We start from the raw sequence: 18,707 nt of genomic DNA on the forward strand, positions 1-18,707 counted from the left end.
ATAAACCTTGTTCTGAAGTCTGTAAGCTCTACATCTGGAGTAAAAGAAGTAGATTCCTTTGAAAATTGTAATAGTATGCTAAACTATTAGAAGACTATTTTATACATTCTGATTTCTAGGCATGTAAGTCTGCCCAGGAGGTAGGTACACATTTAAAGAATCTCTTTTAGAAAGCTCATAGTGAGTGCTTAATGTTACCTGCTGTTATTTTTACTAGCAGCAGAAACATTATCACCTCATTGTGCCTGCACTCTTCTAAACAGTTTATGTACATTATCTCCATTATTCATCACCACAGTTCTAGAAATTAGATACTATTATTATCTCCATGAGTAAACTGAGCACAGTAAGGCTAAGTAATTTACTCACAATCTCGTAACTCATTGGTGGCAGAGACAGGATTAGTCTAGACCTACCATTTTACCACATGCTGTTCCTGCTTTGTTTCAGAAGTTTGTTTTAATGATAGGTTTCATTTGCTTTTCTGATCCTCCTCCCCAAATCCTACCCTCTTGGGTGCCCTCTAAAGCTTCATTAGATATTTAAGATACTTTCATGATGTCTTAGGCTGGTCTAATAAACCCCTCTATATGAAAATAAAGCATGTTATATAATAGCATCAACTATATGGAAGATTTTCAGAGTAAAGTCATTTCAGCACAAAAGAAAACATAATTCACTCCAAGTGATATTGGCTCTATGCTCCATGATGTATTGAAAAGATCTGACACTTCTGTTAACTAGCTGGGTAATTTTGGACAAGCAATTTAAATTTTATAGACTTTCATTTCCTCATTAAAAGTGAGAGTGAGTGGGGGGCTGGCCCCGTGGCTGAGTGGTTAAGTTCGCGCGCTCCGCTGCAGGCGGCCCAGTGTTTCGTTGGTTCGAATCCTGGGCGCGGACATGGCACTGCTCATCAGACCACGCTGAGGCAGCGTCCCACATGCCACAACTAGAAGAACCCACAACGAAGAATACACAACTATGTACCGGGGGGGCTTTGGGGAGAAAAAGGAAAAAATAAAATCTTTAAAAACAATAAAAAAAAGTGAGAGAGTGAGATTCCTGACCAGCAGTTCCTAAGGTTTGTTCCACTAAATACCCGTCCATTAAAAACAGATTTTGTGGTCAAGGAAGACTGAGAAACACTTCATAATCAATCCCCACCCCTGTTCTCCCAGACTCTTGACATGCGTTAGCATACTCAAGGTTTTGAGAAGACTAAATAAACATATTTAACAAAGTTTCCCAAATTAATTTAACCACAAAACCTACTTTTTGCTTAATCTCTGTCAAAAGCCTTCAGAACTTACAATCTACAGAGAATATTTTGAGAAATACTGTACTAATCAGTTCTTCACTCAATTAAGTTATTCTCATTTTGGTTTGTTAAGGTATAGAATTAAATCCCTCAAAGATGCTGTACATGCCAGGGTACCCATGGGAAGAAAACTCTGGGGTGATTGCTTACCGCTATTATCTTCAGTAAATCTTGGCAGGAGGAAGTCAATAGTGAATAAGCTTGAGTATTTGAAAATGTGTTTTGTATGAAATATTTAAGACCAGCAATAACAGGCTATAAATTGGGCACTGTGGAAGGTGTGTTCATTGCTTGGGACCTTAAGCTGTCTCTGCAGAATAGCATTTTCCTATAATTGATATATGTGTTATTGAAAAGCCAGAAGAATAATTATATATATAAATTTAGATGTAAATGATAACTTTGGCTAAAAAACAGATTCATAACTAATAGTATGAATCAAAAAACATTTTTCTCTTTTCTTCTTAGTAATGCAATACGGGAAAGGCAAATCATGTTATTATAGGTTCCTGACCAAAGGACAACAGTGGATTTGGCTTCAGACTCATTATTATATCACTTATCATCAGTGGAATTCAAGGCCAGAGTTTATTGTTTGTACTCACACCGTAGTAAGGTAGTAATTCTTTTATAGAGTTTCTGAATTATAGAAACATTCATAGTGGTTTCCACAACGTAATTTTTATGCATGACTTTTTAATGAACTACAAAGTGATTTTATTCCCCATTTTTGATATATATTTTCAATATAATATTAAATTTGCTTACAAGCATTATATAGAAATAGAATACAGGGATATATAGATATGTAATTCTTGACATAAATTTTATGGTTTAGAGCAAAGTTGTAACTATCTTTCATGTACCAAAGTCAATCATGTAAAAGGAAAACTGGAGTACATAAGCATACTCTTCCTTTATTTAATTCCTCTTAGTTTAAGTACTTTGTAGTTATGGATCATTTACAGTAGCATAAAACACTTTTGAGATAATTAGAAAAATGCAATTTGAATTAATATAGTACACTATAGATATGTTTTACATTTGTGTAGCATATAGAAAATAGTCTGAAACTAGTGATGAATAAGACACGTAACCAACACTGAATGATTGCACCTCTGCAGTATTTTAAATGAATGATGAAACACTAAAATTCTGTTCTATTTGTAGTTATGCAGAAGTTAGGGCTGAAAGACGACGAGAACTTGGCATTGAAGAGTCTCTTCCTGAGACAGCTGCTGACAAAGTATGTATCTTACAGTTTTTAAAAAATTATTTAATTTCTTCCCAATGAAAGACAAGGCTCAGTAATTTACAGGAAAATTAGTTTTCAAATATTTCATTTCTTCACTTGTGACAAGGTTATAATTATACTTTACTGTTTATTTTTATTTTAAATTTAATATTTTAAACCTTCATCTGCTTCTAAAAAGAGATTTGAAGGGCCTGCTATTTAGTGATAATTGGGTGAGAGACATGTATGATCTCAGATTTAAATTACCATTTATTAATTGCCTAGGATGTGATAGACTCTGGCTAGAGTCTTTATATAAATTATGAAATGTCATTTATTCTTCAGACATTGTTATCTGGTAGGTAATATCCCCACTTTGAAAATACTGAAACTGAGGTTTTAAGAGGGTGCAAAAAACCTCCCCTAAAGACACATGGCTGGAAACTCTGGTTTCTCTTTTCATTCCATCAGGTAGAAGTGTAGTGTATTAGTTATCTATTGCTGTGTAACAAAACTTGGTGTAAAATAACACACATTTATGATCTCAAAGTTTCTGTGGGTCAAGGATCCAGGCACAGTTTAGTTGGGCCCTCTGCTTCAGAACTGGTCATGAGGCTACAGTCAAAGTGTCAGCCCAGGGTCTCTCACAGGCTGAAATCAAGGTGTCAGTGGGGGTCATAGTCATCTCAAGGTTCAGCTAGGGCAGAAGCTATTTCCAAGCTGGCTCAGTGGTTTTTAGAAGGATCAGGTTCCTCTTGGGCAGTTGGACTAAGGGCCTTTAGTTCCTTGCTGACTGATTGCCAGAGACAACCCTCAGTTTCCAGGTGGCCCTTTCCATCAGAGCAAGTATGGAAGAAGATCCAGGGAGAGAAAAAAACCAGCAAGATGAAAGCCAGGGTCTTTTGTAACCTAATCGCAGAGTGGTATCCCATCACTGTTGTCTGTTCTTTTTATTAGAAGCAAATCATTAGGTCCAGCCTACACTAAAGGGGAGGGATTATATTAGGTTATGAATAGCACGAGGTGGAAATCATTGTAAGCCATGTTAGAAGTTGCCTATAACAGGTATTTTTGACATATGGAGAATAAGTGGAATGAGAAGAGTCAATCTATTAAAAAGTGAGTTAAGTAGGCAGCATGCCAAGGGACAATATGGGAGGTATTGTTCAGTCATTCAGCAAACCTTAAGTACCTTCCATGTGCCAGGAACTACTGGATATGGCTCTAGATGCTGAGAATACAGCAGTGAATAACACAGGCAAATTCTCTACTCTCATGGATCCTATGTGAAAGAGTTTTCCCAAAGAGGCTTTGTATGATTAGAGGAAGAAGATCCAGTACGTTTTAGTAAAAGAAATTTTCTGAGAAAAATGCTTAAATCTAGGGTTCCTTGAAATGAGGACCATTATAGAAACTGAAGTATATAGAGATTGTTGCTCCTTGCTGCTTTTTCCCTCATGCCGGTATCTAGTCCTACTAAATTTAACTAGCCCTACTTCCAAAATATACTCCAACTATGTCCACTTTCTCGCCATGTTTACTATTACCACTGTGATCCTCTTGGAGTTTAGGAAAGAGGTCCCATTGAGATATATTTTTGAGAAACTTCAGTGTGTAGATGGTTTTAAAGTCATGAATCTAAGTGTGATCACCAAGGGAATGAGTGTAGAGAGAGAAAATGAGCAACGACTAAGCAGTGGGGCACTCCAACATTGAGAGATTAGGGAGAACCAATCACAGAGGAGACCAAGGGGAAATATCCAGTGAAGCAGGAATAAAACCAGGAAACTAAGCTGTCCTAGAAGCCAAGAAAAGAAAGTGTATTAGTGAGGAGTGAATAGTCAGCTTTGTCAGATTAAGCTGAAATAGGTTAAATAGACAAGCACTGAGAATTGAGCACTAGGTTTAACAACATCTAGTCATTGATCAGGAAGGACAGATTGGGTGGAATAGTAATATGGATGAAAGCCTGATTAGAGTGGGTTTAAAAGAGAATTTTCTGGGACAAGGGGAATTAGAGATAGTGAATAAGGAGAGGTTTTACTACAAAGAGGAGAGAAATGGGGCAGTATTAGGAAGAAGTGGACTTAAAAGAAGTTTTTGCTTTTTAAGGTGGGAGAAATAATAGCATGTTTGTATACTGGTGAGAATGGTCTTATGGAGAGAGAAAAATTGGTGATAGGAGAGAGAGAGGTAGAAATGCTAGCACAACGTTCTTAAGTAGGTGAGAGAAGATGAGATCTAGTCCATAAGTGGGCAGATTGGGTTTAAGGGGGACAGATTATTCAGCTATACAGCAGGAGCTGGCAACTGTAGCCTTTAGGCCAGATCTGGCCCTCTGCCTAGTTTTGTAACACCCACAAGCTACAAATGTTTTTTACATGTTTTTTTTTCTTTACAGATTGGCACCTGAGCTAACATCTGTTGCCAATCTTCTTTGGTTTTTTGTTTTCCTTCTTACCCTGAAAGCCCCCCAGTACATAGTTGTATATTCTTAGTTTTAGGTCCTTCTGGTTGTGCTATGTGGAAAGCCACCTCAACGTGGCTTGATGAGCGGTGCCAGTGCCACACCCAGGATCTCAACTGGTGAAACCCTGGGCCGCCGAAGCAGAGCATGCGAACTTAACCACTTGGTCACAGGGCCAGCCCCCTTACATGTTTTTAAGTGATTAAAAAAAAAAAGAAGAAGAATAGTGTTTTGTGACACATGAAAATTATATCAAATTCCACAGCCCCACTCAATTGTTTATATACTGTTGCCAATGGCTGCTTTTGTGCTACAACAGCAGAGTTGCATAGTTGGAACAGAGACTGTATGGCCCACAAAGCCTAAAAGTTTGCTGATCCCTGATCTGTAGTAACAGGAAGAAAAGTAGAATATGTGAGTACGGATGCTGGTAGGTAAGTTGATGGAGTGGTGGGAGCTTGTAGCAGTACTCTTCACTAAAATAGGAACAGAGTTACCAGCTAAGAGTGAGGTTAGGAGAGGAGCTGTTGGAGGTTTGAGAAGAGAGGAAAAGGCATTAAATGGTTTTCTAGGACAGCAGGAAAGTGAACGGACAGAGAATTTTAGTCTGTTTGGCAGGCAGAATTAAGGAACCACTTGAGGTTCTTGGTCATTAATTTAGAGAGAGAACAGTCATCATATTGTGTTTCTTCAACCATGGTCAGCTATGCAGGAAAAGAGGTAGAACAGGTTAAAAATTGGGTTTAACCAGCTTTGGGATTTTTCTAAGGGAGTGTGGTGAAGGGAACTAGGAGCAAGGGAGTTGATGATACATGCAAGGCCGTGGTTATGATGATTAATCATGAATTTAAGCTGGGTAAAGAGGGGAGAGAAAACAAAGTAAGAGAGTGATTGTGAAAATATGGTAGAATAAATGTATTTTAGGCTCCACCAAAGGATTACTGGAGTTGAGATATTAAAGAGAATGAGTAGGAAATATGGAAAATGGTCGTCAAAGAACAGGATGTTTGAAATTTAGATAATGGAAGGTTTATTCTTGTTGGTAATGACTGTGGTCTTACCACAGTCTCCCAGTCTACAGTATGAATATATGAATATTGATAATCTGGGAATTAAGGATTATTGAGGGTAACACTGAGCCAGAAGTGAAAATTTTAATTCAGGTACTTAGGAGTGACCACACGGTCAGTGGATGACTGCAACAATGAGAGAGAGTGAGTTACATGGCGTAGTAATGTGAGATTCAAAGCTGTGAGTTTTAGGAAAAGAAGAAGGGAAAATTTTCTGAAAAGAGCAGTAGGAGTACTTCTATTTCACCTTCAGAGCAGAGGTCTGAGGGTTGTGAGAGAGAAAACAGCCACCACTTGAGACCTACAAGGAAAATTGTATCCTCCAGGGAGATCTGGGTTTTAGTTAGAACAAGCCAGTGAAGGAATGCTCAGAGATGAGGTTGAGAATACAGAACATTTTGCTGATTTTGGATACTCAAGGCAGGCAGAAGGTTTCAGGAGCTGGGAGGCAGTGGGAGATGGAGACAAAAATAGAGGGTGTGAAGAGCAGTGAGAGTGCAGGACATAAGGCCTTGTGTCACATCACCCTTTTTTTTCCCTTTATGGTATGAGTAACTTTGAAATCATATTGTTTATTTATGTGTGTGTATGTATGTGTACTCATGCTCCCCATTCTCTGTAGCTTCCTAGAATAAGAACAGGGAATTGTTTCTCATTCACTGCTGCATGTGGAAGGCCTGTGATAGGCCCTCTCCTTGACACTTCCCTCTATCATAATGAGGAGGAAAGGGAAGATGAGTATATTGGTATACCTGGTGTATTAGCAGGTAGAGTTATAAATTTGGCAGTGGCAAGTATTCTCATCTATATAAGGCGAGTCTATCGGTTCAGAGAGGAGACAGAAGTTTCAGAACAGTGGGAAAGATAGAGAATAATTGTGAAGAGTAAGAAAGTGAGCCTGCCCAAAAAACTTAATGTTTCTGCCTAGTGCTGAGTGTCCATTTTAGTTTGGTGATCATTTTTGGTTGACCATAATTGTTGCCAAAGGAAAATTTGAGAAGTGAGCTGGAAGGATGGGATAGGAAAGTATGGTTTAAAGTGGGATTCAGTTTGTGCTTTTAGAGGTGCTACAGTATCTGGTAATGACAGGTGTAGAGATGGAATGATTGAGGTAGAGTGGAGGAGAAAGGTTTATTAGAGATGAGGAGTTCCTAGAAAGCTGAGAGGCCAGGACAGGATATTGGATGAGTCATCCATATGGATATTGAAGTTCTGGAGAAAGGTCAGAGGTGGAGGGAAGAGGGAGAGTTTCAGCAGTCCAATGCTGAGTCCCAAAGATGCTTACAGTACTTTGTGTGTAAACTAAAATGTCATCTTTATTCTGTTTCTTTTTTTTCCTATACTTTCTTTTTTTTTACTGTGGTGAAATACGAAATAACATTTACCACTTTTACCAATTTTAATTGTACAATTCAGTGGCATTAAATACATCCACACTGTTATGCAACCATCACCACCATCCATCACCAAAATTTTTTCATCTTCCCAAACTGAAACTCTATACCATTAAACAGCAACTCCCCATTCCCTCCTTCCTCCAGCCCCTGGCAGCTACCAATCTACTTTCTGACTCTGTGAATTTGACCCTATAGGTATTGCATATAAATGGAATCATACAGTATTTTTCCTATTGTAACTGGCTTATTTCACTTGGCATAATGTCCTCAAGTTTCGTCCGTGTTGTAGCATGAGTCAGAATTTCCTTCCTTTTTAAGGCTGAATAATCTTTCATTGTATGTATATGCCACGTGTTGTTTATCCATTCATCTGTTGATAGACACTTGGGTTGCATTTATCTTTTGGCTATTGTGAATAATGGTGCTATGAACATGTATGTACAAATACCTGTTTGAGTCCCCGCTTTCAATTCTTTTGAGTACATACCCAGAAATGGAATTGCTGGATCATATGGGAATTCTATGTATTTAATTTTTTGAGGAAGTGTCATACTGTTTTCTATAGTAGCTGCACTATTTTACATTCCCATTAATAGTGCACGAGGGTTCCAATTTTTCCATATCCTTGCCAACACTGGTTATTGTCTATTTTTTTTTGATAATTGCCATCCTGATGGGTGTGAAGTGCTATTTCATTGTGCTTTTGATTTGCATTTCCCTAATGATTAGTGATGTTGAGCATCTTTTCATGTGTTTATTGACCATTTATCTATCTTCTTTGGAGAAATATCTATGTAAGACTTTTGTCCGTTTTTTAATTGAATTTTTTAATTTATTTTTTATTTTTTTTGCTGTTGAGTTTTATGAGTTCTTCATACTGGGTATTAATTCTTTATCAGATAAATGATTTGCAAATGTTTTCTCCCTTCAGTGGGTTGCCTTGCTACTCTGTTCATAGTGTCCTTTGATGCACTTTTGTTGCCTGTGCTTTTAGTGTTATATCCACGAATTCATTGCTCAATCCACTGTCATAAAGCTTTTCCCCTTTTCTTCTATAAGTCTTATAGTTTTAGCTCTTATGTTTACGTCTTTGAAACATTTTGAGTTAATTTTTATGTATGGTATAAGGTAAGAGTCCAATATCATTCTTTTGCATCTCGTTTCTTTAAATAGAGAATGAAGCCAAAACTTTGTTGCTATAGAAAATAAATGTTCATTTCTTTACCTACTATTACACGGGTACCTTTGCCTTGTTGTGGGTAAAAATTTGATTGGGGGGAGGAGCGGTAAGCAAGCAGTATTGCTAATTTGGGATCTCTGAACTGAACCACAAGAAAACATTTATTTTACTCTGTCTCCTTAGGGCCAAGATTCTGGGTCTGATAATCGTATAAACACAGTCAGTCTCAAGGAGGCATTGGAAAGATTTGATCACAGCCCAACCCCTTCTGCTTCCTCCCGGAGTTCAAGAAAATCATCTCACACAGCAGTCTCGGACCCTTCCTGTGAGTACTGTAGCTTGAAAGCAGACTTCTTTAGAGAGAGTGCTTCTAAATTGTGTTACTGGTACCAGCATTTTTCATTACATGCTGCTTTAAAATGATAAGTTTTTACATTTCTGAAATATATTAACCTTTACAGTGAGCAAGAAGCCCATTGCTCACATTTAGTAAAGAATTAAGTTTATGAAGTAGCCTATAAAATATGTAGGTAGTAATGTTGGTATTAAATTTTTTATCATCCCTCAGAAAGAAAGCAAAACTATTTTTTTCTTTTCTACTGGTAGAGCCAGTAAGTGTTCCTTAAGCTTGCTTTTTGAAAGGTATTTTTTAGTGCCTTGTCTTTATGAAAACTCGCATAATTGTCATTTAAATTAGTAAACTTTATTTTTTAAAGAGCTTAGCACTTTTATTTCTTAGGATATTAAAACTATATATAATAAGGAAAAAGGGGGTTGTTTGAACTGCTCAGCATCTGGGTAGAACATCAAAGAGGTTAAACACAGAAGTTCTAAAATCTTAGGAAGAAAATTTTCCCGTTAGAGCTATTTCTCTTTTTAAAAACATTTTATTTAGTTGTTAAGGACACTTAAAATGAGATCTGTCCTCTTGAATTTTTAAGTGTATAACACTTGATTGTTGACTGCACAGCAGATCTCTAGAGCCTATTCATAGTGCTTAACTGAAACTTCATGCCCATTGATTAGTTAACTCCCTATTTCCCCCTCCCCCAAGCCCTTGCACCATTCTGCTCTTTGATTCAATGAATTTGACTATTTTACCTCATATAATGGAGTCATGCAGTACTTGTCTTTCTACCATTGGCTTATTTCACCCAGCATAATTTCTTAAGGGTTCATCCATGTTGTTGCATTTTGCAGAATTTCCTTCTTTTTTAAGGTTGAATATAGATGTATTCCATTGTATGTATATACCACATTTTGTTTATCCATTCATCTGTCAATAGACATTTAGATTATTTCCACATCTTGGCTGTTGTGAATAGTGCTGCAGTGAACACAAGAGTGCTAATATCTCTTCGAGATCCTGATTTTAATTCTTTTGGATAAACACCCAGAAGTGGGATTCCTGGATCATATATGGTAGTTCTATGTTTAATTTTTTTGAGAAACCTCCATACTGTTTTCCACAGTGGCTGCACCATTTTGCATCCCCACCAACAGTGTGCAAGGATTCCAGTTTCTCTGCATTCTTGCCAATACTTACTTTTTGGTTTTTTGGTAATAGCCATCCTGACAGCTATGAGGAGATATCTCATTGTGGTTTTGATTTGCATTTCCATGATGATTAGTGACTTTGAGCATTTTTTCATATACCGCTTGGCCATTTGTATGTCTTCTTTTGAAAAATGTCTATTCAAGTTCTAAGGCCATTTTTTAATTGAGTTATTAGGTTTTTTACTGTTGAGTTATAGATGTAGTAAACATTTTTATGTTTCAAGTTTTCCTATTTCAAATATTTTCTTTATCTTAAAAAAGAAATAATTAAAATGAATCATCTTATTGTCACAGACTTCACTTTTATTGAATGATTCAGAAAAATTTTCATCGAAATGCATTTTGAGACTAATCTTTGAAAACTGTATTTTATAAAGTACTAATGCTATTCTGTTTTTGTTGACTAATCTCAGCAACACCAACAAAGATCCCAACGGATACTAGCACTCCTCCCAGACAGCATTTACCAGCTCATGAAAAGATGGCACAAAGGAGGTCATCATTTAGTAGTCAGGTAAACTTTTTTAGTTAGTATTCTTTTGAATAAAGATATAGTAAAAGGGGAAAAAATCATCTAAATCTTCAGAAATTCATTGATTCATTATCCCTTTCTATAAAGATCAAAGTAGTTGTTGATAACACTCAAGATCTTTCCTTTTTTGAGAATTAGTTGTCAACATATCAATCCTTTTGATTGTCTCTCAGGTAAAATGTCAGATTTTTTTTCACTTATGAAAAGCTGGTAATTTAGAGCTATTTTATATCTAATTTCAAATGCTAATCACTTTCAGTTAAGTCCAGTCAGCTTTTATTTGAGAGCCCACGCAAGGTAATGTGGCAGAAACCTTGGAAATAAAAAGATAAATAGTGTTTATCTATGAACTGATGTTTCCAGTGTAGAAAGGGAGAAGTGCCTGTGCTCAGCTTGAAAAATCTGAGGCAGATTGTAATCCAGTTATAAAGATACCATGGTGATAATTTTGGTGGAAGTTCTCATGTATGGGAACAATCATTACTCCAGTGTTATTTTTTATTTTGCTTCTAGTCCATAAATTCCCAGTCTGTTGGTCAGTCATTGACACAGCCAGTGATGTCTCAAGCTGCAAATTTACCAATTCCACAAGGCATGTCCCAGGTATTTTTTGTTTGTTTGTTTCAGTTGAGTATTTTAAAATAAATTGTTTTTAAGCTAATGTAGATTTTTAAAAATATATACTTATAGATGCAGTAACTCTCAACAGTGGGCATTTAGAATATATGGGGATATTTTTGATTGTCAATAATTGTGGGGTACCACTAGCCCATAGTAGGCAAGGACAAGAGATGCTAATTGTCTTTCCGAATGCATGACAGTTTTGTACAACAAAGAATTGTCCTGCTTAATATGCTGTAACACCCCTATTGAGAAACACTATAGACAGAAAGATATTAAAGATGAAATATAGGTGTTTATTTTGTTCTTCCTATGGATATTGGAAGAATGAGTAATTTTATTCATATATTCATTCATATATTGAGTTTCTTGTCTTGCTGGTGCTGGCAGTATAAATATTTAATATCTATACTAAAAGATTTTATTACATCTAGGGGGAATGACAGATAACTACAATACAATATTATGTAGTCTGTGCTCAAGGTGTATAGGTTGATATGTAAGAACATTACATGGGCCCTTAATGCAGCCTGAGAAAGTGAAGGATTGAAAGAATTGTTGCTTGAGCTGAGTCCCAAAGGAGGCCTAAATATAGAAATTAGCAACACAAAGGAGAGAGAATACAAAAATGACACGAAGTTACTTTTGATCATAACTTCCAAACCTGTAACTTATGACTCTGTACTCATTCAGTGCCTCAAACACGTTAAAAATACTACTAAGTAGTGGTAAAAATAATCCAAAATTTTCTGACTGTTTTGTTTGGCATTAAATATACCTTGACTTAACAGTATCTTAATTTCAAATAATGTTAGTTAACAGTAGGTAAAAAAATCTTTTTCTAAAAATACCTTTATCTTATATAGTTATTATTTAAATTATACATATATAATTATAGCTGTTATATGACACTTGAACAAATATGCTCTACATTACCTACATGTCAAAATCTTGCAACATATGATCATGTAAGGTGTTTATGACAGCACAGTATTACTAAATATTATCTGTAACTGCCATAGTTTTTATCAGCATTGAGTCCTCAAATGCTTTTTATTCTGAAGGTTAACAGAATTTTTATGCAAATATTTAGACATACTTTCAATATTATTAATTTATTAGTTTCAAGATACTGAGTAAGCATATCTTAACATTTTAAAGGGATATTTTCATGCAATAAATAATATCTACTATGTTAATAAGTATTTAAATCTCATTTCATTCAGTGATAAAGCCAAACACTTTGCCTCTTAGGTCTGTGACTTTATTTCCTGTCATTCTGCCTTCTGTGTTTGCTTCTATTTTCTTATTTGTACTTAACAGAAATCCTTTAAGTGGTGACAATGTAATGTTTACCTGAAGGTATAAATAACTTCAGTTAGGATAAAATATATTTGTATGACATCAATATAACATTTTGAATAATATAAAAAAGTGAAGGCAAATGACAGCGTCTTGGTGGAGTGAGCTCTCTCCATGAACTCTCCCCTCCGCAATACAATGAAAAGGACATTCATATTCCAACAGAGGACATCCACAGAACACAAAAGATGTCTTAGAGACCCACACAGCCATACATTGGAAGGTGGAGGTGCTGGAACTGCCCTCAGAGGAGGTGGAACGGGCCTAGGGGAAAGTCCCCTACTGAGGTGACTATCATGGGAGTGACTTCATCAAGCCAACACCCTAGGAGAACAGATAGCGAGGACATAGAAATAAGCCCCCAAGAACACGTAGGAGAAAGAAAGCACCCCTCCTCGCACCTGCCCCAGCACCCAACTCCAGCACCTGAGCAGAATGCAGAGGGCTCAGAACATACAGCTCTTGAACCCCACCCAGTGGTGGTAGGTGGAAATGGCAATCAAATAATACCACAATGTGGAAGAACAAAGCCATGCCCTCTAGCAGTATCAAAAATTATATTAAATCTCCAGCCCAGAAGGAAAATGACAAGTACTCAGAAATCAATCCTGAAGACACAGAAATATATAATCTAAATGATGGAGACTTCAAAATAGCTTTCATAAAAAAACTCAACGAGTTAAAAGAGAATGTAGAGAAACACGTCAGCGAGTTCAGGAGCTACTTCACAAAAGAGATTAAAGCTATAAAGAATTAGAACCAATCAGAAATATTGGAGATGAAAGACACAATGGATGAGATAAAACAAAATATGGATTCCCTAAATTCTAGAGCTGATATCAATGAGGAACGAATCAGTCTAATTGAGGACAGATGTTGAAATGTTCCAGGTAGACGAGGAGAGAGGACTAAGACTAAAAAGAAATTAAGAAAGTCTCTGAGAAATATCCAACTCAATTAGGAAATGTAACATAGGAATTATAGGTATTCAAGAGGGAGAAGATAAGGAGAATGGAGCAGAAACCTTGTTCAAAGAAATAAGAGCAGAGAACTTCCCACACCTGGGGAAGGAGATGGAAATCCACATGAGAGAGGCAGGTTTCCTAATTATGTCAATGTAAAAAGACCTAGTGCAAGGCATATAGCAGTGAAACTGGCAAAAGTGAATGACAAAGAAAGAATACTAAGGGAAGCACGGCAGGAGAAAATAACCTACAAAGGAACTCTTATCAGGCTCTGAGTGGATTTCTCTGCAGAAACCTTACAGGCTAGGAGAGACTGGAATGACATATTCAAACCTTTGAAGGACAAAAACTTTCAGCCCAGAATACTCTATCCAGTGAAAATAATCCTTCAGATATGAGGAGAAATAAAAACTTTCCCAGATAGATAAAAGCTAAGAGAGTTTGTAGCTACAAAACCATGCCTACAAGAAATCCTCAAGAAGGCCCTCATACCTGAAAAGAAAAAAAGGAAGAAAGGGGTTACAAAGTACAGAATAAGGATATAAATAGGTAGACAAAATCAAAAAATTTTAGCTGTACTTCAGAACAGGTTAGCAAATACTCAAGTATAACACTAAAGATAAAGGGAAGGAAAAAACAAAGATAATCTTGTCATTTTAACCACAAACTCACAACACAACATGGAGTAAGAGGTAACCAAAACAACATAGAAGAGGAAGAGGAGGGGACTGAATTAGTTTAATATAAGGAAATAAGAGGCCATCACAAAATGGGTTATCTTATCTACTAGATTTTGCATACAAACCTCATGGTAACCACTAAATAAAAAAGCAGAACAGAGACACAAATAATAAATAAGGAGAAAACTAAGAAACCCCGCATAAAGAACTATGTAACCCAATTGGTAGGCTGAAATACATGGGACGAGAAACACAGGAAATGCAGGAGAATTGGAAAACAAGTGATAAAATGGCAGCATTAAGCCCTCATATATCAATAATCACCCTAAATGTAAATAGATTGAATTCTCCAATAAAAAGACGCAGAGTGGTGAGATGGATTAAAGAACAAGACGCAACAATATGCTGCCTCCAGGAAACAAATCTTGGCTCCAATGACAAACAGAGGCTCAGAGTGAAGAGATGGAAGACGATGCTCCAAGCTAATGGCAAACAAAAGAAAGCAGGTGTTGTAATACTTTTATCAAAGTAGACTTCAAGATAAGAGAGATGAAGAGAGACAAAGGGGCAGTATGTAATGATCAAAGGCACACTTCACCAAGAAGAAATAACACTTGTAAATATCTATGCACCCAATACAGGAGCACCAAAGTACATAAAACAACTATTAACAACCTAAAAGGAGATATTAACAATAACACAATAATAGTAGGAGACCTCAGCACTCCACTCATATCAATGGATAGATCATCCAGACAGAAAGTCAACAAGGAAACAGTGGAATTAAATGAAAACCTAGACCAGTTGGACTTAATAGACATATATAGAACATTCCATCCAAAAACAGCAGAATACACATTCTTCTCAAGTGTGCATGGAACAGTATCAAGGGTAGACCATATGTTGGGAAACAAGGCAAGCCTCAATAAATTTAAGAAGATTGAAATAATAACAAGCATCTTGTCCAACTACAAGGCTATAAAGCTAGAAATTAATTACAAGAAAAAAGCTGAGAAAGGGACAAAGATGTGGAGACTAAACAACATGCTGTTGAACAACCAATGGATCATTGAAGAAATTAAAGGATAAGTCAAAAAATATCTGGAAACAAATGAAAATGTAAACATATCATACCAACTCATATGGGATGCAGCAAAAGCGGTACTAAGAGGGAAATTCATCACAATACAGGCTCCCTGTAACAAACAAGAAAAATCCCAAATAAAGAATCTCTAACTACACCTAACTGAATTAGAAAAAGAAAGACAAACAAAGCCCAAAGTCAGCAGAAGGAGAGAAATAAAAATCAGAGCAGAAATAAATGCAATTGAAACAAAAAAGGCAGTAGAAAGGATCAATGCAACAAAGAGCTGGTTCATTGAAAAGATACACAAAAGTGACAAACCCCCAGCCAGACTTACAAAGAAAAAAAGAGAGAAAGCTCAGATAAATAAAATTAGAAGTGAAAGAGGAGAGATTACAATGGATACCACAGAAATACAAAAGATTATAAGAGAATACTACAGAAAGCTATATGCCAACAAAATGGACAATCTCTAAGAAATGGATAAATTGTTAGACTCTTAGAACCTCCCAAAGCTGAATCAAGAAGAAGTAGATAATCTGAATAGGCCAATCACAAGTAAAGAGATTGAAACAATCATCAAAAAATCCCTAAAAATAAAAGTCCAGGACCAGATGGCTACCCTGGAGAATTCTACCAAACTTTCAAAGAGCATTTAATACTTATCCTTCTTAAGCTATTCCAAAAAGTTAGGGAAGATGGAATGCTTCCTAAGACATTGTATGAGGGCAACATCACTCTGATACCAAAGCCTGACAATGACAACACAAAAAAGGAAAACTACAGGCCAATATTGCTGGTGAACATAGATGCAGAAGTCCTCAACAAAATATTGGCAACCTGAATACAGCAATACATTAAAAAGATCATACATCATGATTAAGTGGGATTTATACCAGGGACACAGGGATGGTTCAACATTTGCAAATCAATCAGTGTGATACACGACATTAACAAAATGAGGAATAAAAACCACATGATCATCTCAGTAGATACAGAGCAAGGATTTGACAAGAGCCAACATCCATTTATGATAAAAACTCTTTAACAAAATGGGACTAGAAGGAAATTACCTCAACATAATAAAGGGCAAATGTGACAAACCCACAGCCAACATCATACTCAACGGGGAAAAACTAAATCCATCCCTCATAACAGGAACAACACAAGTGTGCTCACTGTCACCACTCTTATGCAACAGAGTACTGGAGGTTTGGGCCAGAGCAGAACTTACAGAAAGAGAACTCAAGAATACAATCCCATTTACAGTTGCAACAAAAAGAGTAAAATATTTAGGAATAAATTTAACCAAGGATGTAAAGGACTTATACAATGAAAACTATAAGACATTATTGAAGAAAATAGATGACGACATAAAGAAATGGAAAGATATTCCATGCACATGGATTGGAAGAATAAACATGTTGAAAAGTCCATACTACCTAAAGCAATCTACAGATTCAATGCAATCCCAATCAGAATTCCAATAACATTCTTCACGGAAATAGAACAGAGAATCCTAAAATTCGTAAGGGGCAACAAAAGACCCCAAATAGCTAAAGCAATCCTGAGAAAAAAGAACAAAACTGGAGGCATCACAATCCCTGACTTCAAAATGTCCTACAAAGCCATAGCAGTCAAAACAGCATGGTACTGGCACAAAAACAGACACACAGATCAATGGAGCAGAACGTGAAAGCCCAGAAATAAAACCACATATCTACAGACACCTAATCTTTGACAAAGCTGCCAAGAACGTACAATGAGGAAAAGATAGTCTCTTCAATAAATGGTGTTGGGAAATCTGGACAACCACTTGCAAAAGATTGAAAGTAGACCATTATCTCACGCCATACACAAAAGTAAACTCAAAATGGATCAAAGGCTTGAAGATAAGACCTGAAACCATAAAATTCCTGGAGGATAATCGAGGTCGTATGCTCTTTGACATCGAACGTAAAAGGATCTTTTGGAATACCATGTCTTCTCAGGCAAGGGAAACAAAAGAAAAAATAAACAAGTGGGACTTCATCAGACTAAAGAGCTTCTGCAAAGCAAAGGAAACCAGGAACAAAACAAAAAGAACCCACCAACTGGGAGAAAATATTTGCAAACCATATATCTGATAAGGGGTTAACCTCCAAAATACATAAAGAACTCACACAACTCAACAACAAAAAAACAAACAACCCGATCAAAAAATGGGCAGAGGATATGAACAGACATTTTTCCAAAGAAGATATATAGATGGCCAATAAGCATATGAAAAGATGTTCAACATCACTAATCATCAGGGAAATGCAACTCAAAGCTACACTAAGATATCACCTTACACCTGTTAAAATGGCGATAATCACCAAGACTAAAAGTAACAAATGTTGGAGAGGGTGTGGAGAAAAGGGAGCCCTCATACTCTGCTGGTGGGAATGCAAACTGGTACAGACACCATGGAAAACAGTATGGAGATTCCTCAAAAAAGTGAAAATAGAACTACCATATGACCTATCCCACTACTGGGTATTTATCCAAACAACTTGAAATCAACAACCCAAAGTGACCTTTGTGCCCCTATGTTTGTTGCAGCACTATTCACAATAGCCAAGACATGGAAGCAATCCAAGTGCCCATCAACTGATGATTGGATAACAAAGATGTGGTATATATGAATACTACTCAGCCATAAAAAAAGACAAAATCGTCCCATTTGCAACAACATGGGTGGACCTGGAGAGTATTATGTTAAGCGAAATAAACCAGACTGAGAAAGACAAATGTATGACTCCACTCATATGTGGAAGAGAAACAAACACATGGACAAAGAGAACAGTTCAATGGTTACCAGGGGAAGGGGACTGGGGGGTGGGTTCAGTGGGTGAAGGGGAGCACTGATAATAGTGCTGGATAAGAAATAGTGTACAACTGAAATTTCACAGTGATGTAAACTATTATGAACTCAATAAGAAAAAAAAGACAAAGGCATGAAGGAGTTGAGATACTAAATTTGTAATATTTTATCACACTTAGTGTAATCTCATGTATGATATGATCTGGTTATTGTCAACTTCAGAAGTCAGAGTTGTACGTTTTGAAAAGTAGTAATCAGTATCTTCCTGTGACTCAGGTAAAACATAGAGAAATAAGTAAGATTGAAAACCCTGGAAGTACAAAAACTATGTTTCCATTCCTGTATGCATTCATTCATTCATTCATAATTGCTTAGTCTCTTAAAGGTTATAT

At 36.5% G+C, this 18,707-nt stretch overlaps 1 protein-coding gene across 50 annotated transcripts in view; it reads left to right on the top strand.

Annotated features, from left to right (window-relative positions):
• Positions 1-18,707, top strand: part of CLOCK (clock circadian regulator) — a 116,241-nt gene that overhangs the window by 84,602 nt on the left and 12,932 nt on the right. For all 50 annotated transcript variants that reach the window (XM_008536517.2, XM_008536522.2, XM_070614895.1 and 47 more), the window contains 5 exons: positions 1,790-1,937; positions 2,492-2,567; positions 8,853-8,994; positions 10,640-10,740; positions 11,272-11,361. In XM_008536517.2, coding sequence (XP_008534739.1) covers positions 1,790-1,937; positions 2,492-2,567; positions 8,853-8,994; positions 10,640-10,740; positions 11,272-11,361 — 557 coding nt within the window. The remainder of the gene's footprint in view (positions 1-1,789; positions 1,938-2,491; positions 2,568-8,852; positions 8,995-10,639; positions 10,741-11,271; positions 11,362-18,707) is intronic.

The sequence above is a fragment of the Equus przewalskii genome, chromosome 3, assembly GCF_037783145.1.
Source record: "Equus przewalskii isolate Varuska chromosome 3, EquPr2, whole genome shotgun sequence".
NCBI lineage: Eukaryota > Metazoa > Chordata > Mammalia > Perissodactyla > Equidae > Equus > Equus przewalskii.